Genomic DNA, 24,743 nt, shown 5'->3' on the forward strand with positions numbered 1-24,743 from the left:
TAGATATTGAGATTTAAAATGTCCAAATTATAACATAACAATTCATGCGTCTCATAGATTATAACTATATACCAAACACAAGTACATTATGTCTTCTTTAAAGCTACCATCTATAAGCTTATTTCATTTGCCTTTTGTTCGGGCTCACCTGACGTAGGTGAGCATCTGGTGGTGTTATGTAAGAATACAACAGGCCTAGGTCAGCCAATCTAATTACAGATGGTAGCTTTAAGTAATACTTCATTCTATCGCATAGATATCGCAATATCATGCTTATTTTCTATGAATATTCTGTAAATATTGTTCTTATGAAACAGTTTTGTCGTAACTTGTTTTTCAGGAGTTTGGATGATGAGCTTCCTCACAGCCGGAGATCCCGCTCCCCCAACCGACACTACGATCCCAGAGGGAGACAGGAGTACCTCGACGACAGGTGAGAGGGGCAGGGTTTAACCTCAACAACAGGTGAGAGGGGTGGGGCTTAACCTCAACTACAGGTGAGAGGGGCGGGGCTTAACCTCAACTACAGGTGAGAGGGGTGGGGCTTAACCTCAACTACAGGTGAGAGGGGTGGGGCTTAACCTCAACTACAGGTGAGAGGGGCAGGGCTTAACCTCAACTACAGGTGAGAGGCATAAAGTGCATATGACAGGTTCGTTAGTTAACATGATCAAATATAAATATTTTACTAATAATCTTATTTTACCAATTTTGGTCAAGTTTAGAATTTTATTTCCTGGGCAGCTATGATAGAGCTCCAATTCCATAACTAAATATACATATATATATATTTTTTTTTACAATTTACAGAATAGTTATGATTTGACAAACAAAAAAAAAACATGGCACTTTATTTTGTTGACCAACAGAAAATTATGTTCCTTGTATGTTAATTGTCCCAGTATTTTGAATGGAATTTTTGGTGCTGATGATATAAATAGAGGGATTCTGTTTTAGAAAGCAGAGCTGCTTCCTGTATTTTTGTAGTTTTCTTATTTTTTCCACAAACTGACACTTAACTGATGTAAAACAATGATAAATATTTAGCACAGGTACTATCCCACTAAATCAAGTCATAATTAGAAAAACATGAAAACCGGTTATATGCACTTTAACATCAGTGAAGGGTGAGAGGGGTAATGGCAGGTGAGATAGGCGGAGTTAAACCAAGAGGCTGTGTCCACACTAATATGGCATGGCATTTTTGAATTGCTGGTCAGATTGTAAATTGATTACTGGGACTGGACTGTTCAGTGTTTCATCCAATGAACATTTTGCCAATTGTTCTCAAAATGCAGCTGGCTACGTTTACAAAAATCTGATTGTTATCTGATTTCTAGAGTTACCAGATTACTGACATATCATGTTAATACTTCCATCTGATGTGAGCAATCTGATTTCTTTTTGATTGTTCACACTTGTGCAGCTGTGAACAATTAGGAAGATTGTCAGAAGTAATAAAAATCAGATACTAATCAATTCTAAAACTAGTATTGAAACTAGATACTCAATCAAGTATTGATACTGAAAAAAGCTCACATAAATGGATAAAATTGGTCCTTTCCTGAACAGTTTCATCTTGAGTTTTACCAAAACAAGTATAAAACCACATAGTATAATAAAAAATACTATTGTTCTGTGAAAATTGCAATATTGTCAAAAAAGCTTTTAAGGTTGACCATCGAGTACTAAGTCTATTCTTTAGTCTCAAAATCAAGTTTGAAATCTTAGCATTGTGACAACACTAATGTGAGTAAATGTTAATGATTGAAAGAGTTATTTTTAAATCAATTGTACTTTATCTTCCAAATCTAGTTATTCTAAAAATCAGATTTTTACTGTAAATGTTAAATGTACCCAGTGTAAAAACTGTGAATTGGGAAACTCAGGAATGCTAACTTAGACTGAAACCATATTATAGTGGACTCAGCCTTTATCAGTGCACAGATGTGGGTGTGGTTGTCAAATGTCATAGCTGCTTCTTTTTAAATACTTCACTCCAGTCTTTTTGTTTTGGATCTGTTTGTCTCATTCTTTGCTTTCTGTGTTTGCGTTTTGGTGCAGTAGTTTTGTGCTGTTGTACATAAAATAAAAAAATGCATTGCACAAACCACTTTGCTTAATGAAAAGGTCCAATCATAACAACTGTGTTTTAAGCAACAAAAAGTTAAAATCTCAGTGGCAGAATTTAGAGGCCCGTGTGTCCCGTGCAGTTGCTCCATAAGTTTGTGAGGGGGATGGCCTATTCCAAAATAGGTCTGTCATGATTATTATTACATCTACTTAGCATTCTTTAAAAAATTGCTGGAACAATATATTTTGGGGCTAAATGTTCCTTGCGTGTATATTTGTGTGTGTGATAAAATTTGAGCAGTAGACTGTAAAATAAGTAACCTATGAAACTATAAACTTCACCTACTACAGAAGTGTTCCATTCTGCTATTTATTTACTTATTGCGTGTTTTTTTTTCCTTTTTTCTGTTTTCCTGCTTTAGTGTTATTGTATCAGTAGCATAAAGTGGTTTAAGTATTGTCTGTAGCAATATATTACATTTCACAACAAATGTGTTATTGTCACAGGCCTATTCCAGTATAAGTCGTGATGATATCGGGGCATATTTGGTACAGATATTTTGTCTTGCACAGTCCCAGTCTCTGTGTGCCATGTGTCAATCCCAGTTTGTCCTCAGTGCATCAGATTTGTCTTTTTGAACAGACTCATGAGGAACTATGGAAACAGAAGCGACAGGTTAACACTGCGGCTGTATGTTTACACCACTGAGGGCCGCCTTGAAACATATAATATATAATATGTAATACAGTGGCTCATTCATATGCCTGGATTTATCACAGTTTTGACAGTGCCACTGTACCTTTAATGAGGTTTGAAACATACATGTTATGTCTGTGTCACAATACAATGTGATGATATTGATAATTTGAAGTGATCATGCTGAGGGTATTCAGCATGTTAGTCTATGGAGGAATGTTCAGCAGTTACAATTGTTAACGTCACACCTCCAGAGAATGCAGATGACAGTAAGATGCAAAATATCATTTGATGTTATATTGGTAAAATTACTGCCTGTTATTAACTGGGCTGAGGGCTGACAAAAAACTGGTCTGAGGGACCATAACAGATTATTTTGTTTCCCAGATAAATACATTTTGTTATAATTTTTTTTTACAAAAGTGGGATACTTTTTTTTTGTTTTGTTTGATTTATGATAACATAATATTGTGGGCCTTGCTTTGGATTTTAAAACCTTAATATCGGATATCTGTATTGGCTCAAAAATCCATATCGGACCATCCCTGTTGTGTTGTGACTGGACTGGCGTTGGTTCACCTTGTTCTCTTTCCACTTCCTTGTGTGTCACTCATCTCCATGGTAACTGCAGTGAGGTCATCATGCTCCACCAATCACAGCGAGGCAAAAGTGCTGAGTGCCTCTACACCAGGTAATGCTGGCCAATCACATTACTCCTCCATTAACTTTTACATTAAACTGTTTGGGCTTGTTAATTAAGGAAGATGGTATTGACTTTGGGGCATGTTAAATAAGTTGTAGTGGTGTAGAAAAGTGTAGTTTTAATAAATGACCACATGAGGGCCCCATTGGACAGTTCATTACTGTGGGAATGTGGCTTAACCCTGAAGATTTAGTGTACAATATTGAATAAATACACTCAAATATGGACGCACTTTTCTATGTATTTATTATAAACCTTTAAATAAGATTCCTCTGTAAACTTTAAGGCTTTAATAAGCACTTGTTAGATGTTTATAGGCATTTATTAGGCCTTTATGTACATGCTTGTGTAGAAAACTTATAATAGCTTATAAATGTTAATATAGGCTATTAACAAAAAAAACAAAACAACGTGTGTTAATAACCCATTTATAATACATTTGTTTGAGCGTTAATAAGCTGTCTTATTATACTTAGGCGTGTCACAATAACAAATTTTAAAATACGAAATATCGTTACAGAGAATTATAATGATAAATGATAATATTGAAACAACTTTATGCCACTGACACAATAAAAAAAAAAAAATGCTATTTGCTATTTGCTAAATGCCAGAATAATGAGAGAAGGATTTTTTAAAGACACTTTTTCATTACTTTCTTTCTTTACATACATTTCATTAGTATTTGGTACCATTGCCTTTAAACTGTATAACTTGGGTCAAACGTTTTGGATATCCTTCCACAAGCTTCACACAATAGTTGGCAGGAATTTTAGCCCAACTGAGCCAAGTTCGTAGGCCTTGCTTGCACATGCCTTTTCTGGTCTGCCTGGTATCATTAAAGGCATGAGCTGCGACAAATACATAGCTGAATTAACCAATAATTAGCCATAGAAGTGGTTTATTCTACCGTCTACACCTCACATGTTACATTATTACATAAAAATAACCAAAATCTGCCGGCTGCTAATGAATTGCACACGATGAATATTGAGGCCCAAAATATATTGTTCCAGCTTTCATATCTTGAACGATAAGTCAATATAGTAACTATTGTGACAGGTCTAATTATACTGCGATCAATAACCAAGTAAATAATTGGTTATGTTTAATTCCTTAATAAATACATTTATTATGTCTGTTTACAATGTATGTATGTTTTGCAGTACTCCTGTCTGGAATACTTTTGAACCACATTTAGGCCCTAAAGAAACAGGTCTGTTAACTTTTCTGACGGTGGGGATGATTACAGAAGAGAGCATCCACTTGGAAACTTCTGAATAATATCCTAAAGTTTTGTTTTTTTTTTTACTTCATTTTAAATAAAGAAATGTAATGTACATGGGTCATTAACACACATGGTTCCATGTAAATACCTTACAAATTTGCAAAGGAAGCTTATTTTAATGCATTACCAACTTTTTAAATGTAATTTAAGACAGAATCTGCTCAATGTTAATTTTTCTCATGGATATTTTTTTCCTCATTTACATAGTATATCTGGAATTCTGTAGTATTCCCTTGATCAGGCAAAATATAAATGTTTTGTAGATTTTGTTAACATGTCACTCAGTCTGATCAATAAAAGCCCATTCAAACAATGAGAGATAAGTACAGATTGAACTGTTTGGTAGTGAGCAGCACCTACTCCTAAATAATCCCCTTTATTTTTCTGTAAAAACACTGATAATATTTTTTATGTTACAGGGTCACTTTTAGCCAAAAAAAAGCCCAAAGTAACTATTTTTTATATATTTTTTTTAAATTGCATTGAAAATCATAGAAAAACATGCACTCTTATTGTGAGCAGGCTTGCATCTCCACACAACTGACTCTTATTTGGCCTCCAGGAGGACCTCCACCTGCATGTTTCCATGGACATTTTGTTCCTTTGGTTATGATATTCCATAGTATGGCATAAAACTCATTTATCTCCATAGACATTGTTCTGAAGTATGGTTTTAACCTTCTCTTTCCATGGAGTCATGCAGGTTAACTGCCATTTCCAGAAAGTTACGCAGTGTTGCTTTAAAGTCACACAATCATTTGTTAAGCTGTTTACTGTTTATTTTGTTTCTCTGTCCTCTTGGCGGGGTAGTGACCTGCAGCCCGCTCTGAACAGGGTTAGGAGCGCTAGTGCCACCTGTCTCACTCCAGAGTCATTTTCACTTTCTCCTCCGGCAGACAGGTAACACTGCTGCCCCCTAGACCCTATGTAGTTCAGCTATAGTGCTGGTCTAGTCCTGGTCCAGTCCTAGTCTAGTCCTGGACTAGTCCTGGTCTAGACCTGTGTTACTTGCTTTATAGTCCTTATGTTGTCTTCCTGTAGTTCTTGTCTGTGATTGGTTCTTGATTGAATAACTTCCCCTCCCCCACTTCACTTTTCCTGAGCTTTGCTGCTGCTGCAAATGCTAAAATGGCGCTCTTCCCTGATATGAGGGTAGTTTTGGTTTGTCTGTCTGTAGTTGTAGTAGTGCTTGAGGTGGTAGTAGTAGTAATCTGTTTTTGCGTAGTCTTAACAGGTGAGTAACGCATTAAACCAAAATATTTCTTCCTCCTCAGAAACATCCCTGGAGTTGTCTTTTGTGTCAATCACACATGTTTCAGTAATCCTGCAGTGTCTCCTGTCTTCATCAGGAAGCCCCGTTCATGTTGACCTGTCATGTTCAGATAATTTCTACTGGCAATTGGCATCTTGTACTGCTTTCATCAAAAAAAAAAAAAATCCCCATTTATTTTTTTCTGTAGACTTTTTGAAAAATATGAAGTTTGTCTGAAATCTCAAGAGTCTTATCAGCAATGCGGTAATCATCATTAGACCTACAGTTTTAATTACGCTATATTTTAAGGTTATAGGTTTAAAGGGGCTGTACATGATTTTTACTGTTGGAAAAGTGTGAACAACAGAACTAATCCATTTTAAAGGGTTGCACTGGTCCAAAGTTATACCTCACTTTGCTAACACATTTATAACTTTCTGACGTGATGTGTTTATAAGCGCTTTTCACAACTCTCAGAGACCAGAGTGAAGTTTTGCTGTGGTGGTAATGCTAACAACAACTAGCATGCTAACAGCACACCAGGATTACGTTCTGGTTTGTGGGGAGGATAAAATGCATTATAATTAGGCAGACACAGCTATCTTCTTTCAAGCGCTGCATTTACATTATATCTGTACTAGGGATATACAAAATTAACTATTACATGAAACAAATCACATACAGCCCCTTTAACTTAATAAACAACAACAAAGTGAATGGGAATGCAGCTCAACAGTGACTGCCCACCCCTGGTTCCAGAAGTAAATTTCCCATTCAATTTTTGCATTGTGTTTCAGGAAAAACAAAAACAAAAGCAAAACAATAATAATAATATTAAAAGTTTGAGAGCTCAGTACTAATCATCTCTGGTAGCTCACAATCACAAGACCTATAGTTAAAGTCTGTTTCTGAAACTGTATAAACTGCTAAGTTATTAAAGCAATTCACCAAATCTTGTGTTTTAAATGTGCTTTTTGGACCTAATCTCGTTATGGGTATCAGTTACTACAGCTGGTTAACCTCTGTTATGTTTTTAAACTTAATATTAAATTGTTTTTTAAAGTCTGGGAAAAAATGTGTGGAAAATTTACTTCTTGAACTAGAGTAGATTTGGAAGTTTGTGGGATGGTTGAGCTCTATACTGTAGCTGCTGTAGTGTTGAGTCGCTCTGTGGCTCATTTGGATGTGGCTGTGCATGTGCAGCTCTGTCAATGCAATTTAAATTTGACCAGGAGGGGGCGTAGCACAGATGTGTAAACAGTTGTTTTTGTGAATGATGTTCTCCTGTCGCTCGTAGACAGTCTTTGTCCCACACGTTGCCGCGGAGACGCCCGGCCAGCCCCAGGATCCTAATCCAACACGCTTCCCCCGAGGACGACAGGTATCCCCCAGATACCAATGCACATGGAGCGCCACTCTGTCTTGGGATAATAAATAAACTACTGCAACATTAATAATATACAGGGTTATACACAGAAGGCTATTTAGCAGCTTCAGCATACTGGGGCACATGGTGTTTCTGAGCCCGGCTTTCTGTTCATTTTGCTTTAAAGAACTTGAGCATAATATGAACTAGACCAAGAGTAATCCTAGACTAAGACGAGTTTAAAACTAGAGATGTCGGCCCAATATTTGGTCCAATATTTAGTTTGAGCGGACCAGATTAAAGAACATTCATTTTCCTTTATTTTGGCAGTTAAATACAAAGAGGTCTATGCACAAAATATGACTACATTGCTCTCTGGTTTGTAGTGAAACAGGCCAGTGGATTTAGAAATCATATGGTAAATCTTTTTTTGTTTTTATTATTATACTTTAACAGTGCACTACAGACCTTAACAGACATTTATAGTAATTCTATATTTTAGAATTTGGGGAAAATTATCAATATCTGCCCTTCATATTGGCCTCAAAATATCAACAGAACTTATCCGCTTATTATATTTCATTGGACACGATTTGCAATTGCACTAAACCAGGACTAAACAATGATTAAACAGGATACATCAGTTAAGACCAGAGGACGTGACTGCTGACCAAAATCAGTTCTTAAAGGGGCGCTATGTAACAACCCAATTGTTTCCCTGGAGATGTTAATTCTTTGTTCGGAATGCATTCTTATGGCGGGGTCACCTCTAGACAGAGCTGACCCGTAACTTGGCCTGGTATTGTCACCTGTTTGCTTCCATGGCAATAACATCTCCATGTATACAAGCAGTTGCGGATCCCCCGCTCACAAAGTTACATAGTGCACCTTTAACTCGGGCAGATGTGGAGCACTATGGTGTAGTGATGTGAGTGGAGCTGTCCCAGGTGTTGAATCCTCTCTGAGCTTTTATAAGTGGATGTGATCAGTGCTTTGTTTGATCATTGGCTTATTGCTTCATTGCTGCGTTGTACCTGAGTTTTGCTAAAGTTTTAGACTACTTTTTCTTTTCCTTTTGGTGCCATTTCGTCTTTAGTCTGTGCCGTAGTTCATCGTAGTAGAATTTTAGTTTAGCAGTTTTCATTGGTTAGTCTTGTAGCTTCTTTGTGCTCTGCTGCTGAAGTTGGTGTTGTGGTGCTTATGATTTCACATTAAAAGCCTTCATTAGTGGCTGTGGATCAGTGCACTTTCACAATAAAAGCATACACTAGTGGTTTTTCACATTAAAAGATGTGTTTGTTTTCATGTGATCGGAGAAGCTGCGGGAATCTGCCCTCGGTGTGTCTCAGAGCACAGCACAGGTACATGCTTCATATAACAGCATCCATTTCAATGTTTAAATTAGAATTTAAAAGTTACAGCTCCCCAAATGGAGATACTGTATTAACAAGTGACTGGCAATTTAAATATTACTGATTAATTTTAAGTCATTTGTCATCTGTTTTTCATTGTGTTTCTTTCCCTTTTCTAAAATGTATAATCAAGGTGCAAATAGGAATGTGCAGTATTCTGGCCTTCATTTTGTAGTAGCAGGTCTAATGCTAATTCAAAATCAGCAACTTTGTAATAAACAATAATACATTTAATTTATTAGACACCTTTCTAGACACTCATGGTCGCCTTAGAACAATGAGCATGTACAAAAGCATTAACATACAATAGTTAAAACATACAGTTCACTTTTTGTGATTTCAGAAAGCTGAACTTTTTGGATATTCATGAAGTTGCCATCTAGCCCACCAGGTGTGCACTTAAAAAAAAAAGCGAGTGAAAAAAAAAAATCCATCACAGTTTTGTTAAAGCTTTGGTCACAATTACCATTTGATCAAAATGTGTGGTACACTTGACTGTGATTCACTCATGGATGATGGAGCCTGATAAATAGGAGGATCCTCATTAATTCAGATTGCAGTTTGATGTATTCATGTTATACCACTCCACCTCATTTAACCCATTTAGGGAAATAAGGATTTTAGATTAAAATATGAACAGATTTTAAGCAGTATATTTTACAGCATTTTTTACATAACCGCTACACTCTTCATCTCTTCTTCATCTGTCTCTGTATTTCTGTGTGTCTCTGTGGGTCAATGCTGCAGACTTCATACTATGGAGTTTTCAGCTCTGGGCAGGACTGTCCCAGGAGCCAGGTAAGGTTTAGGAAGAGGGATGTAGTTATCCATAGGCCATAGAAATGCAACAAAAATGATAAATTGCCCATGTCACACAGGTGACCAAAGGCTCACAGATATGAACTTTATTTAAATATCACTTATGACCAGCTGCTTGCAAAATCTTTTACTTTAAGTCAGTTATCCATAGTTTTAATATTCAAAGCAATTTAAATGGTTATTCTGAGCTTTCAATTGTCACTATTGTATTTTGAATATTGTTTGGTGGTTTAATGCTTTAGTCTTAACTTTTCTAGACACTTTTAGGTAGTAACTTCACGATTTTCAGTACATTATTCATTCATTGTAGTGGAGAGTTACTTCAGCCAATCTGTGCAATTACCTCAATACCATAGTCACGCAGCTTTTATACGTAAACACAATGGGTGAAGTGTCTTGCCCAAGTACACAAAATGACAGTATGCACAATTCGGATTAAGGATTGAATGTGGATGTGTCAATAAGTTGTATTCTCCAGTTCAATTTGACTGGAGTGTATTCAAGCCAAATATTGAACTTGGACACTGCAGCCTGCACCAGTTGCTCTTTTATTTTAATTATATTTCGGTGTAGTGAATAGCCACAGTTTCATTGTTGTGGTTTTTATTTTGACTTTTGTCCTGCTTCTGCCTGTCGTCACCGCTGCTGCTGTGTCCTCTACTCTGGTTTGTATCTGTGAGAGTTCTCATAGGCGTACTGTCATCTCCCTCTAGTGGACAGATACCCTCACTGCAGTAAAGGATTCCTCTGCCTTTAATACAATGGTTCATTATTGTGCTGTGAAGTTGCCTGTTTTTCCCTTATTATAGCTGTGTTTTGTAGATATAGATCTGTGTCTTTTGTTTTCCAATGCAATTTGACCCAACGCAACACCAAAGTCTAACCATTTCTGCAGAATCCAAGTCCTTCATAAAAATCTTGCAGTATCTTTATCTGTTCTTTTTTATGTTATCTCCAGGGGTCACCCGCAGGGCAGCGCTCCTGCGTCCTCAGCGCCTCGAAAAGTCAGACAGCTTCCTCAACTTCCTCCCAAAAGCAACTCTGTCGAACAAGGTCAGAACCACTCATCTTATTCACATACTTGTGGAGATAAAAAGTTTTAATAGCGTTAAATATATATTGAGCCAAACACATGTTGAGACATCATCTGTAATTAATTATCTTTTTAACTGGGTTTATAAATTTAATAATTTCCTCTCGTGACACTTCCAATATCTATAGATTGTTTGTCTTTATGACTTTTATCTGAAAGGCTGCCATAATAAAAAAAGAGCAACATTGAAACACTTACGCCACATGACAGTGTTATTCCAGAAAGCACGTTAGCAGATAGCACGTTACTGACATCAGCAAGTCGATTTGTGCAAGTTGGACACAAATCTAACCGGACTGCACCGCGTTCAGATCTTTTTATTTTATTTATTTTAGAGAGAGTGCATATTTGTTTTTATACATTTCAATGTAAACAAGCCAGAGTTAGCCATAACAATATTGATCGACACAGACTGGATCTAGCAAATCTCAAACAGGCCTTTTGAGTTCATATGGGCAGGATTAACAGGAGAAGTAACCAATCAGAGAAAGGCACTGCTGTATCAAAAGAAATATTGGAGGATTATATTAAAAAGAAATAAAGCATTTGGTCCTGCACACTATTGCACTTCATGGGCCTCATTTTTAAACAGGCCGCCCATGAAATGGCGAGCCTGAGTGCTCTTATTAGGCTCTCCCTCTATAAATAAAGATAAATAAAATTTATCAAGCATTTGCTCATGTGCTAAACAGCTAAAAGCACTAAAAGTGGAGCAAAAACCCAACTCAGTTTTTAAAGAAGACACAGCACAGTTTTGCTCCTATGAGCAAATTAATATGCAAAAAGGCCAACATGTGCAACATCTGAGGCAGAGGAAATGCAAACTACGTTATTTATCACAACTATGAGAGCTAAAACTGTGATAATATCGCTAGAGAGACAGGTGCAAACTTTTTACAGAGGATAGCTGAAGCATTTTGTGCACCTGTAGGACATTTGATTTTAAATACTTTAAAACAATAACCAACAGCAGATAACATAATACCAACATTGCTTTCAAAGCAGCAGTAATAAAATATTAACTCTTTACCTGCAACACTTTGGCCCTGACCCACTGATCTGGAGTGGTCCACAGCAGCTGTCCATCAAACAGGGCTTTCATGTGTCTGCCCCATGTCCTAAAGGGATACTCGCAGTTTAGCACCTGGATTGATAACAGAGGCTGTTTTCAGTAAGATTTAGTTTGAATATTTCAGTGTTTCTAAATGAATACATAAACCTAATATAATTTTGTTGTCATATTGTTATGCTGTTAAATAAATACACTTTTTTTCCTGTTGTAGCGATGGTAGCAGAGGAGCGTGTCCGACAGCTGCAGAGAAGAGTTCACTCCAACAGAATGTCCACAGTCTCAGCCTCAAGTCAACAAGAGCTGGACCGAGCGCTCAAACACAAGAGAGAGGTGCGGACAAAACAGATTATATTACAAGTGTGAGCAGGCTTCTATCTCCACAAACCTGACTCTCATCTGGCCTGGAGTAGGTCCTTATGCAGCTTGTTTTCATGGAAATGTTGTTCCTTTGGCTATAATATTCCACAATATGGCATAAAAACATATCAAATCTAATTTACATGGAATCATGCAAGTATATATAATATATTATAATAATATATATAATATATAATAATATAGCAGATATAGGTGAATAGGGTGAATATTTTGGGGAAAAATTGCTCCTACATATCAGCCAAAAATATGGATAGAGTTTATTGACCATTGGTTTCTCTGGATTCTAAGCAATCAGTATTGGCATTGGCTATGAAAAAACACATATTGGTCGATCTCTAATTGCCATATTGATGTGTGCTCGAAATTCTCATTTATAACAAACATAACTAATTTGTTGTTGTTGCAGATGTATAAGGACCAGCGGCGCAGCAGTGAGAACGTGTCCCACAAATCCTCAGACAGTGATGTCAGTGATGTGTCAGCCATTTCACGAACCAGCAGCGCCCTGAGCAGCACCAGCTACATCTCCATCCAATCAGAGCGGCCGGGACGCTTCAGGTAATTAATCACAGTGCAGGGATGGGCAGAGAGTGGGACTACAGGAGCAGAGTCAGAGGGGCAGAGTCAGAGGGGCAGAGGAGAGACAGAAAAGATGACTTACTGTGAACTACTTTTGAATGAATATCAAATCTGAAAAGTAAATCAAAATGTAATTTTTAAATGTTTTGAATTAACAATTATTTTATTAATTTGCAGATGGGAAAACAATGTCCCTGTGTCACCATGGGATCTTATTCTGTGTAAAAGCTGCTGACACTGTAGTTTAGACCTCTGCAAACATGTGTCCATGGGGTCTTATAAGAGACTTTCCAAATTAGTTCTTCTCAAACTGGTTTGTCTGTCTGTTCTCCAGGCGTGCGATGCGAGCCACGGGCCGCCACATGATGAAGAGCAGTAGTATGAGCAGTGAGATCTACGGCCTGGACCACCCTGATGGCAGCCAATCAGACACAGCGCTAGGCACGTGCGGCAGCGGTATCAAGAAGCGCCGCTCCAGTCTCAGCCAAAGAGTGGTCGCCATCCTGCCCTCGAGACGGAGCCGGAGCACCTCACAGCTCAGCCAGACCGGTCAGAAACACAGAATATCCATACAGAAGTGCAGAGGATATAATCATTTTAGAGTCATCAATCTTCTTATCCATACATTTGGAGTCATTTACTTACATTGTTTTTTGGGCTGAAAGATTATTTGCAATTAAAGCCATAATTTTGGGTACCAAAATCCGGTTTCATAATGGCACCGGTGCCAAGTTTTACCAGTCCAGTGGATCAATAAGCTCAAACCGTATCACTGCTCTAAATGGGGCTGAGGATTCGCGCTGATGACCCTTGGCCAAATAGCGCTAAACCTTTATCCTCTCATAAGTTCTTTGCATGTGACTTGTTGGCTCCACTTTGGTCCTCTGCATCTGAATCTCTCAGTTTGTGTGTGAGTGGTATCCCTTGGCTCCACCTACAAGCAATTCACAGGTAGAGAGATGCAAAGCACTGAAGGCCCAACACACATTTCTGTAAAATTACTCAGTTGGCTGATATATTGGGCTGATAATATTTGGACTTTTTAATGTAACTTTTATCGGCCTTAAATATCTCATAGAGGCCGATAGTTTGTTTGAGACAAAGGGATTAACATGAAGCTTTAACTTAACACTTTAATGTGAACAGTACAGTTTGTAGTAAACTTCACAGGGTTGTGAAGACGTTTGTAGTAAACTGAAATGAGTTAATTTGTTGAAAACTGGCAAAACTTGCCCTACATATTGACCCAAAAATATTGGCAGAACTTCTCAGCCATTGGTTTCTTTGGATTCAAAACAATAGGTATCACCCGTAAATTTTAAAAAAAAAAGGTAAGGAATGGGTACCGAAACCCCTTATCATAACTACAGCGAAGCGTTAGTGCTATTGCACAGTTCTGAGGACTTGTGCAAATGTCACACTGTGAAATACATGCATGAAACATATCTCTTCTCATAAGACCAGTGGTATGCAACAGGACCAAATGGACTGTGTGCACATCTGGCCTTCTCTCAAATGTAAATTCTCCTGAAAGAGTTTAACAAGTGCACTTAATGGATGTGATTGTTCAATTTAAATCTCATAGCTAATCACTTTGACTGTATTTCTGGGAAAAAAGTTTATTTCCAAAATCTTCCAGCCCTTGTTTACATCTGATGTATAGTTTTATATTAAATGAAGTATAATGCAAATGCATTATTTAAGTGTTCAGTAGTTTGTTAGTAAATGTGTACAGATGAACAAATCCAGAGTATTCTTGTCCATCCTCCATTGCAGTGTTGAGCGGTTCTGATGCCTGGCACAGATATTGTTGTTTACTCTTATGTGTTTATTGTTTGTTTGTTGACGTGTGCGTTGTGTTCTACAGAAGCGGCGGGTAAGGCGGCAGACAGACAGAAAGGTAAAACTGTGGACAGAATCAGAAGTAATAGAAATAGATTTGTACAGGGTGAAGATGCATGGGGATACGATAGAAGGGAGGAGCCCAAAATCCCATGTAATTTAGCACATTTAGTACATTTAGCTATTAAAGTTATGCTAAAAATAAATGGACAATAGTAGTGGAGAAAAAACTGTTATTCCCACTTAACAATTAAAGCCACATTTTGTTGTTTACTTAAAGGTGCATTATGTAGTTTTTCTTCTGGAGGGTCTCCTACCAGCTTTTCTCCATGAAGTATAATGTATTTACTTCATTATGGGATGTTGTAGTGCTTAAAAATATACAGTCCTTAAAAAAAATTCATTCCACTGATCTGAGTTATAACTGGGCCTTGTGCTGTGACATGATCTAATAATAGATCATTAGAATGATCTATCTCCATGGAGATAGATCATTCTAATGCCATATTGTGCAACATTCCAGGCAAGGTAATAACATCTCCTTGAAGACAGATGACGTGCTCTCTACAAGAAAAGTGACATAGTGCAGCTTTAATTAAAATACAGTTTGTACCATTTAATAAGAAAACTAATGTATTTAGACTAATCCTAGATCGAGACTGTATACTTAGTCTGTGCATTATACAGATACCTCTTTACTCATATAAACTGTTTTTCACAGGGAGTTGTATGTTAACCTTGAAATCCCCAAACCCAAAGACTGTCCTCTGTCTCCAGCACGCTTCCTTACTCCACCCTCTTCTGTCCAAACCTGTAAATGTGGTTCATGTGTTGAAAATATATTTTATAATTAAATGGATTATGATTTTACCTCTGTACCTCTAACCTGCTCATACCTCCTGGTCTCTAAGAGTGGGTGGACTGACCAAGCCATGCTGCTGCCTCTGTCCCCTCACCATAGCAAAATTTCCATTCAATAATTCACCGTTTTGTTTTTTTTTTTGTTTTTTTTTCATAAGAACATGAAAATAGAATAAAAATAAAAATATAATATTTACTGATGGTGAGGTCACATTGGCTCTTTACCTGCATGGATTCCTGCATAGTGTCAGGCTTGTATGAGATAAAGGGGTCAACTTTATCTGAACTTAAGGTCATTCAGTCCTTACTATCAGTGATTTCAAGCCACAGCTGCCCTGCCGAAGCAAGGCTGCCACTCTGTGCCACTTCTAACTACCAGCTTTCACTCACTCACATTCATACATAGATAATGTAGCTGAATACCTTGCCCAAAGATAGAGTGTGCACTGGTAGAAGCTGTGTTCAAACTGCCAATTTTTGGGTTTATTTGCCTTCCTCCTGTTCCTTCTGCCCATGCCAATAATAACAATGCACATATTTGTTGGACTTTGTCTTATTTTTCTGAATTTAATGCCAACAAAGTGAAATATGCAAACACTCTAAAACCCTGAGCCTCAGTTTTCTCAAAATTGATGACAGTTTGTCCACACATCGTTCACGCCAGTGATTTGTGTTACAAACACACAAATCACATTTGATTTCCCTTATATTAATCAATCTCAAAACAAATACAAATAGTTTTCAAAAATAATATCCTGGTGATAAACAATACAGATTTTAATCATTGCCATTTAAAACAGGAAATAGACAGTTTGTTCCACCAAAGTCTTATGTCTGCTACAAACCACATGCTTTTTTTAACAGAGGATTGACTGTAGACTTTTTTATTTAAAAAAAGCTGATCACTGACCATTAGAAATGACAAAATGTTGATCTGAATTAAGATTCGATTAATTACACAGCCTTAGTTGACCCTGTTGACCTTACCAACCCTGACCTCTCCCTTCCTCCCTGCTCCATGGTTCCATAGTTCAATAGAGCCAGGGGGCTGATGGCTCCTTTTTCCCTGCTCTCGCAGAGGCTCCAGGTAAGAAGGTGAGCAAAGCGGCCTCTAGCTCCATCCAGCGCAGCGTGGAGACTGGGATGGCTGTGGAGTTTCCCCGAGGAAGCACCACCATGAACAGACAAGCCAGCAGAGAGTCCACGGACGGCAGCCTCTACAGCTCTGAGGGGAAGTAAGTATAATAAATCAGGTTTAAAGTGCATAGGACTAGTTTTCACGTTCTAATTCTGACTTGGTAAATATTGGTAAATATTTATCATAGTTTCACAATCAGATAAGTAGTAGTTTGTGAAAAACAAGTACAAAAAACAAGTACAAAAATACAGGAAGTAGCGCTGATTTCAAAAGCAAATCCCCCTGTCTATGTCATCAATACACACCGTTCTATCTAAAATAGAGGGGAAATTTAAGCTAAATCGACCATTTTTTTTTCTTACAGTTTAAACATTCATTAAAAAAAAGATGTAGTTATATATTCTTATTTGTATAACCATAACTAGCTTCGGCCTTTGTCACATCAGCTGCTTGTGTCCAACTAGAAAGTAAAATTAAAACTACCAAAATTGCTGAAATAAGGAAAACTACGGAAGATTATCAATGTGGCGTGTTGCTAGTTGGTGGGAAAAAGGAATAATATAATGCAAATAGAGAATCAGAGAACTCATTTATTAAAACTTTTAAAAGCCTTTCTTTCCATACTTTCATTCAGAAATCACTATCACTAGTTGTTTCATTTATTTGTTTATTTTTAACAGATTTCCGATCTGTTTATTTTAATAGTATTTCTGTTGTCTGATGGCCTACAGTGGGGCAAAAAAGTCTCAACTATGAGACAATAATGAGAAAAAAATTTAGAAAATCACATTGTCTGATTTTTAAAGAATTTATTTGCAAATTATGGTGGAAAAATAAGTATTTGGTCAATAACATCTCAATACTTTGTTATATAATCCTTGTTGTCAATGACAGAGGTCAAACGTTTTCTGTAAGTCTCCACAAGGTTTTCAGACACTGTTGCTGGTAGTTTGGCCCATTCCTCCTGCAGATCTGCTCCAGAGCAGTGATGTTTTGGGGCTGTCACTGGGCAACACGGACTTTCAACTCCCTCCAAAGATTTTCTATGGGGTCGAGATCTGCAGACTGGCTGGGCCACTCCAAGACCTTCAAAGGCTTCGTTGCCCTTCATTGCCCTTCATTGCCCAGGAGGTGTGTTTGAGATTATTGTCATGCTGAAAGACCCAGCCATGTTTCATCTTCAATGCCCTTGCTGATGGAAGGAGGTTTTCACTCAAAACCTCACGTTACATGGCCCCATTCATCCTTTTCTTTACACAGATCAGTCGTCCTGGCCCCTTTGCAGAAAAAACGGCCCCAAAGCAGTGACGTTTCACCTCCATGCTTCCACAATAGGTGTGGTGTTCTTTGGATACAACTCATCCTTCTTCTCCTTGAAACACAACAGGTTTTTGCTGACACTGAAATTTGCCATTTTCACAAAGAGGTTTTACCAAAAAGTTCTGTTTTGGTTTCATCTGACCATATAAAATTCTCTCAGTCCTCTTCTGGATCATCCAAATGCTCTTTAGCAAGCTTCAGACAGGCCTGGACATGTACTGGCTTAAGCAGGGGGACCTGTCTGTCACTGCAGGATTTGAGTCTCTGGCGGCGTAGTGTGTTTCTGATGGTAGCCTTTGTTACTTTGGTCCCAGCTCTCAGCAGGTCATTCACTAGGTCCTCCCGTGTGGTTCTGGGATTTTTTCTCCCTGTTCTTGTGATCATTGTGACCCCACGGGGTGAGATTTTGCATGGAGCCCCAGATCGAGGGAGATTATCAGTGACATGTCTTCCATTTTCTAATAATTGCTCCCACAGTTGATTTCTTCACACCAAGCTGCTTACCTATTGACCTATATATTCAGTCTTCCCTGCCTGGTGCAGGTTTACAATTTTGTTTGTGATGTCCTTTGACAGCTCTTTGGTCCTGGCCATAGTGGAGTTTGGAGTCTGACTGTTTGAGGTTGTGGGCAGGTGTCTTTTATACTGAAAACGAGTTCAAACAGGTGTTATTAATACAGGTAACGAGTGGAGGACAGAGGACCCTCTTAAAAAAGAAGTTACAGGTCTGTGAGAGCCAGAAATCTTTCTTGTTTGTAGGTGACCAAAAATCTTATTTTACCAAGGAATTTACCAATGAATTAATTAAAAATCCTACAATGTGATTTCCTGATTTCTTTACCCCCCATTCTGTCCCTCATAGTTGTCCCTATGATGAAAATTACAGGCCTTTCTCATCTTTTTAAGTGGGAGAACTTGTAGAATTGGTGGCTGACTAAATACTTTTTTGCCCCACTGTATGTTTTCATCTGATATTTAAAAATATGTGTTAAGCTTTCAAAATGTGAATCAGAAAAAGCTGGGAAGCTATAAATGTGATTTGGCAATATGCTGCAACATAATACATTAACATAATACTGTACTAGTAAAATAACACACTACCTCTTACCTGTTTCTAACCAGGGCTGCAAGATGAACCAAAATTGTGTCAAAATTACATTTTGAATGGATGCAATTAGCAAACTGTAAAGTAGCATCATTTCCTCCGCAAACAACAAAATCTCCAGTCTTATTGTGCATAATAACTGTTAACCCTGTAGTGTAAATCTATACAAACATGTTCTGAAATATGATTCTTGTATTAGTTTTTCCATTTAGATATTAGTCTGTCAGTTTTTCTTTGAACAGAATCCTGTTATTGAAACATAAATTGGAAATTTAATCACAATCACAATGCTTGTCAGAAAAGTTGCAATTATATATTTTTGTATCGTTCAGCCCTGTTTGTGACCCTGATCCTCTGTCCTCCTTAGTCTGATCTTCTCAGGGATGCGTCTGGGCACAGACAGTCAGTTCAGTGACTTCCTGGACGGGTTGGGGCCGGGGCAATTGGTTGGACGACAGACTCTGGCCACACCCGCCATGGGAGATGTCCAGATCGGGCTCCAGGACAAGAAGGGTCAGCTGGAGGTCGAGGTGATCCGAGCCAGAGGCCTTACCTCCAAACCAGGAGCCAAATCTCTACCAGGTAACATATAGTATTGTCCAGGAATTACACCAAACCACCCTTACTATATGGTGTCAAGTCTCTACCAGTTTAAAGACGTCATACTCCAAGATATGGACTGGGCCATTCTGAAAATATGATCCATGAGTAAAATACATGAATAGAAAATCATCTCAAGTCAGAACTAAAAGACTTACATTGTACACTCCACAATCATTCCTTCTCTGATACCTCATTCTTGGTTCAAACATGATAAGTTAGCAAATGTCCACATGGCAAACTTTCGTAATTTTTGCAGAAACACTGTTGGGTGGAAATGAGTGGGATTTTCTACTTTCCATTTCTACTGTCTGCAGCTGCATGACCCACACAGACTATAAATACTGACAAAGTTCTCTTGCTTGATTCTGTGTGGAATGTAATTCATGGCCATCTGAAGTTTTTATCAGTCTAATCTTTCCAAACCTCCTATCTCCTCTCCTCACCTCCCTATGTAAAGGTGCCATTCATGTGCCTCTTCTCCTCTCCTCAGCTTCTTGTATAAAGGTGCCATTTTTGTCTAACACATATATCCCCTCTCCTCTCCTCAGCTCCCTATGTAAAAGTGTACCTGTTGGAGAAGGGGAACTGTAAAGCCAAAAAGAAAACCAAGATCGCTCGAAAAACTCTGGAGCCTCTGTATCAGCAGCACCTGCTGTTCGAAGAGGGCCCCCAGGGGAAGGTGTTACAGGTCTGTACAATGTAGTCTCTCTCTTCCAATGTCACATGAAGTCACACAGGCAGCCATGGATGGAATGCCAATAGTCTTTCTTCTTTGTCAGTCTCAGCAATCGAATGTTGTCAAGTCAAGTGTAAGCTCCAATACTCTAGAGAAATGTTAATCTTTGGTCGACAAAGGTAAACAGCATTAACATGACCACTGTTTGAAGACTGCTCCTAAGGAAAGCCTACCATTAAGCCAAATTTAAGTCATTTTAAGAGAACTATACTCAAAATATGAGTATGTATGTAAATGTTGGGGTCATCGACCCTCATAAAAAAAAAGAAGTTTACTTTCTCTAACCCATGTTTCCCAAATATTTATAGACACCGATGGAAAATTATGCTCTTATATTCTGTTTCTAAAATTCTGTCTCTGATCTCTCTCTTCTTGCAGGTGATCGTGTGGGGAGACTACGGCCGCCTGGACCACAAATGCTTCATGGGTGTAGCACAGATCCTATTGGAGGACTTGAACCTTTCCAGCACCGTGATTGGCTGGTACAAACTCTTCCCTCCATCCTCATTGGTGGACCCCACGTTAGCGCCTCTCACGCGGCTAGCATCTCAGACTTCTTTGGACTCAGGACCGCCCCCTGGTGTTCGATCCTAGTACTGACCACAGCGCTCCTCTCTCTATTAAAGGGACGGTGATGGACCTTTCCTATTGGCCCACAGCCGAAGAGAGAGAGAGCGAGGGAGGGAGGGAGAGAGAAGCCGAACGAGCCAATCAGAGCTTAGCAGGAGACTGACAATCACGCCTCCTCCGCCGCACGCCGTTTAGTTTACAAATGTTAAGTTTTTGGTCATTTTTGTCTAGTTTACACCTCAGTTAGCGCTGCACCGTGTTACCAACTACTTTAAATATTGCAATAATGATAGAAACTTTGGTCTTTTGGTGGTTTATGTCTGAAAATACGGTGCAGTCCTAACCTCTAGCTACTGTTTTGTTTCCAAGTTGTTTATTTTTGCACAGCACTGCAAAAAATAAGTATGTATATGAGATAAAATGACAAGAATCCACAATATTCATCTTGATTTTAGTAGTTTTGACTAGTTTTGACTTGTTTACTGTTTAAGGACACTGCACCTGATTTTTTACTCTCTTAAAAATGTGAAAAACTTAACTAGTTTATTTTAAACAGCATGCAGTGGTCCAAAGTTATTCCTTACTTACTTTATGTATTCTGAGCATCCTGATTATTCTCTGCAATTAATTTTTAAGCACTTTTCACAACCTTCAGAAATGAGTGGAGTTTTGCCGTCACTTTAATGCTAACAAAAAAATGGGTACAGAGCCTTCAAAAGTTTAAGCTAACATTTTTTCTTCATTTGGCTATAATAATTTCAAGTATTATTTTGTTACTGATTCACAATAAGAAATCCAAATCTTAATATAATTTTGTCTAAAAATAAGACTAAAATTAATTAAAACCATCAAGTCAAATAATCTCAGTTTTGAATATATCTTAACTTATCAAAACTACTAACATCCAGGTGAATATTTAAGAGTTCTTGTCATATCTGCTCATGTCCAAGTGTTTGTGTTTTTTTTACAGTGCTGTTTTGTTGCACGGTGCTGAACAAAGTGGATTCGTCCACACAGTAGCCCTCAGCCAATCAGAGCGGAGTGAACACAGGAAGTGAGCGAGAAGGAGGCGGGCTCTGCTGGACACACCCACAAGCTCAAAGTTCAAATTGTATTATAAGAGTAGATTATTTATATATTAAAATTGCATAGTAAACAACTAGGTTCAAAAACTGTAGTGGCTGGTCATCAAAAATTCTTTAACTTTTAAAAACATGACTAATTGATACAAATCAGAAAAACAAAACACAATTGGAATGTAATTATGACATAATAAATAGTGATAGCAATAATATACTATCTGAAAACTAAAAATATAAGGCAAAAAAAGTTAATTGTTTTTAAGACTAACATGGAATAAAAAATAAGAATTCGAACTATTGCTTTGTTTCAGATGGCATCACGACATTCTAGCCCAATATTATTCAATACAGATGGGAGCAGCTGAAATTGATATTGTTAAAATGCAGCTTTCTTTTGCAAGGTTTTTGTAGCGAGGTCTAGGCTCTATGATCAGGTTCAACATTTGTGAATTTACCTTTTGAATATTTCATGGCAAAGTACAATGTAATCAATAGGGAAAACAAGCTCTTGCCCTAATCCAGGAGAATAACATTGTCACACTGTAGAATCTGAAAAACACCAATAAGAATAGTATTGTGAAAGAATAAGTGTTTTTCAGATTGTAGAATGTGATGTCATACTCCCAGATGGGGGGAAAAAGACAGATTTTGTACTTTCCATAAAATACCCAAAAGGTAAATTCACATTCACATTCATCACGGTAAACCCGATGATTCCTATTAGTGTCTCGATCCAAGAACTCACAGTATTTGAACACAAATGTACATTTTAACAATATTAATTTTAGCCACTGCTGTCTGTATTAAATATTATTGACCTATAGAATCCTTTATGTCATCTGAAACCCAGCAATAATGTATTTGGCCTTTTAAATTCCACCAGAACTAAACCAGGTCAAAGAGAGTCCTAAATATGGCCCCACTCCTCAGTTTGAGAATCCCTGGTCTGAATACTGAGTGAATACTTTGAGTTTGTGGCTGTGGTTGGAGCTGCAGAGTCAAACAGCAAACACATGTACTGTTGTCTCATGAGGAGAGGAGGAGAAAGCACAAGTAATGAAAGAGAGAAAGAGACAAAAGAGGTATGGCTTATGTTTATTTCACACTTTTCCAATGGAACAAACGGCTCTGGCAAAAATCACACTTATATATTTTGAGTTTTCTCCTAATGCTGGACTAACTAAAGGGAGTTGGAAAAAACATACCTTGATTTCATGTTTAATTAAATTGCTAAACAACAGCTGGCTAACGAGACCTTTTCAGCGGTTGCCATCTTGAGGACCGATGCTGATTTGAGAGGGTCTGGAGCACTGTTAAGGAAGGTGTAACTAGTACGTCAGGTGCCAAATATTATCAGAAAAAAGCTTGAAATACATTTTAATATGCTAGAAACGATAGGTTGCATTCACATGTTTTCAACACATTTTAAAATCCTTATAGTTTAAACTGAGCTGGAGACGGGTCAGAATTATGTGGTAAAATTTGCCGTGTAACTGTCAGATTGCAGATTTGTTGACATGATTTATGGTTAATATCTCTGTAATTACTATGCCAATCCACATGAAGCAAAAACACATAGTTCAACGTCTTCTCTGTCAGTATGAATAATACAAAAGTGAAATTCCTTTTTCACAGTAGCTTCAGAAAGTGGTGCCATTATTCAACTCCAAAGACGTAATAGTCAGTTGAAATGACTTTAAGACATGAGATTAAAATGACAAGTTTGTGGAGCTAATCCCACACAAATAATGAAAAGTTTCAACATTTGTGGATGATAAATTTGGTTATATCTTTCAGAAACTCCCATAGACTTAGTATAAACCCTTCATCCCTATCTGAAATTATGACATCATCAATTTCTACAACGTGAACACAACCTATTGATTCATAAGATCTACATAGTCAAATTGTTTGTTAGGTTGAGGTTGTTAGAGGTTAAAAAAATATATATGATTGCCTACCAGAATTGGGAGGAATGGTGCTCTACTCTTCCCATTGACAGCCAGGCCGTTCTTGGTTGATCTATTTTGTTGTTTTGTATTCGTCCTCAAGATGACAGATGGTAACATCACCTGAAATCCTCCTGTGCTGCTCAAAGCTTCTCTCATGCATCCAGAGGTTAAAACTGTTTCCAAAGATCATTTAGTTTTAAGCACTAATGTTAATAGTTCATCATAAAACCCCAAACTGAGTGCCATGACCCTAAAGTATATTTTTGTACCATGGCACCCCCTTCTGCCACAGTTTGTGCGTTGGAAAAGTGTCTCTCCTTGTTTTTTTCCCCGAGGGCGGTGCTTGACGGAGCAGACTCTCTCGTGAGTTCACTGGATTTTGGGTAAAAATCTGTGCCATTTTTTGGTCCAAAAACTCACCCCAAAGTCCTGAACCCTTCCTCGCCCCGACCAGGAGGGGGCAGCATGGCCCAACTGCATGACTTTCAGTTCCTTCGGTTTCCTTTGTTTTGTTTTTTTTAAATAAAAGACGAGACAAAACTACAAACACTGCAAAATCAAATCTACAGGAAAGAAATTACCTGTGTTTAAAATAGTAATCTTAATTTGAGCACGTTGGACTAATTTATGAATATTTGCTAAATAAACCTGGAATATGTCAGTTGTTCCCATATTTTTTCTGACAATTCAAATTTCGAATCGATGAAATGTCTTTTTTTTTAAACTGCAAGTAAACAGGCCCAATTCTGGGCATGTGGTGGCCCTAAACAAGGTTTTTGTTGTGGCCCCTAAGGATAGTTTG

The 24,743-nt window shown here is 37.8% G+C and overlaps 1 protein-coding gene across 1 annotated transcript in view; it reads left to right on the forward strand.

Annotated features, from left to right (window-relative positions):
- Nucleotides 1–20,931, forward strand: part of LOC117382401 (regulating synaptic membrane exocytosis protein 1-like) — an 83,148-nt gene extending 62,217 nt beyond the window's left edge. The window contains 11 exon segments of the mRNA XM_055227070.1: nucleotides 341–433; nucleotides 3,402–3,461; nucleotides 5,572–5,661; nucleotides 10,569–10,663; nucleotides 11,987–12,105; nucleotides 12,560–12,711; nucleotides 13,067–13,281; nucleotides 16,514–16,670; nucleotides 19,366–19,580; nucleotides 20,150–20,289; nucleotides 20,716–20,931. Coding sequence (XP_055083045.1) covers nucleotides 341–433; nucleotides 3,402–3,461; nucleotides 5,572–5,661; nucleotides 10,569–10,663; nucleotides 11,987–12,105; nucleotides 12,560–12,711; nucleotides 13,067–13,281; nucleotides 16,514–16,670; nucleotides 19,366–19,580; nucleotides 20,150–20,289; nucleotides 20,716–20,931 — 1,552 coding nt within the window.
- Nucleotides 20,932–24,743: the final 3,812 nt, after the last annotated feature.

This window comes from Periophthalmus magnuspinnatus, chromosome 15, assembly GCF_009829125.3.
Source record: "Periophthalmus magnuspinnatus isolate fPerMag1 chromosome 15, fPerMag1.2.pri, whole genome shotgun sequence".
Classification (NCBI taxonomy): domain Eukaryota; kingdom Metazoa; phylum Chordata; class Actinopteri; order Gobiiformes; family Gobiidae; genus Periophthalmus; species Periophthalmus magnuspinnatus.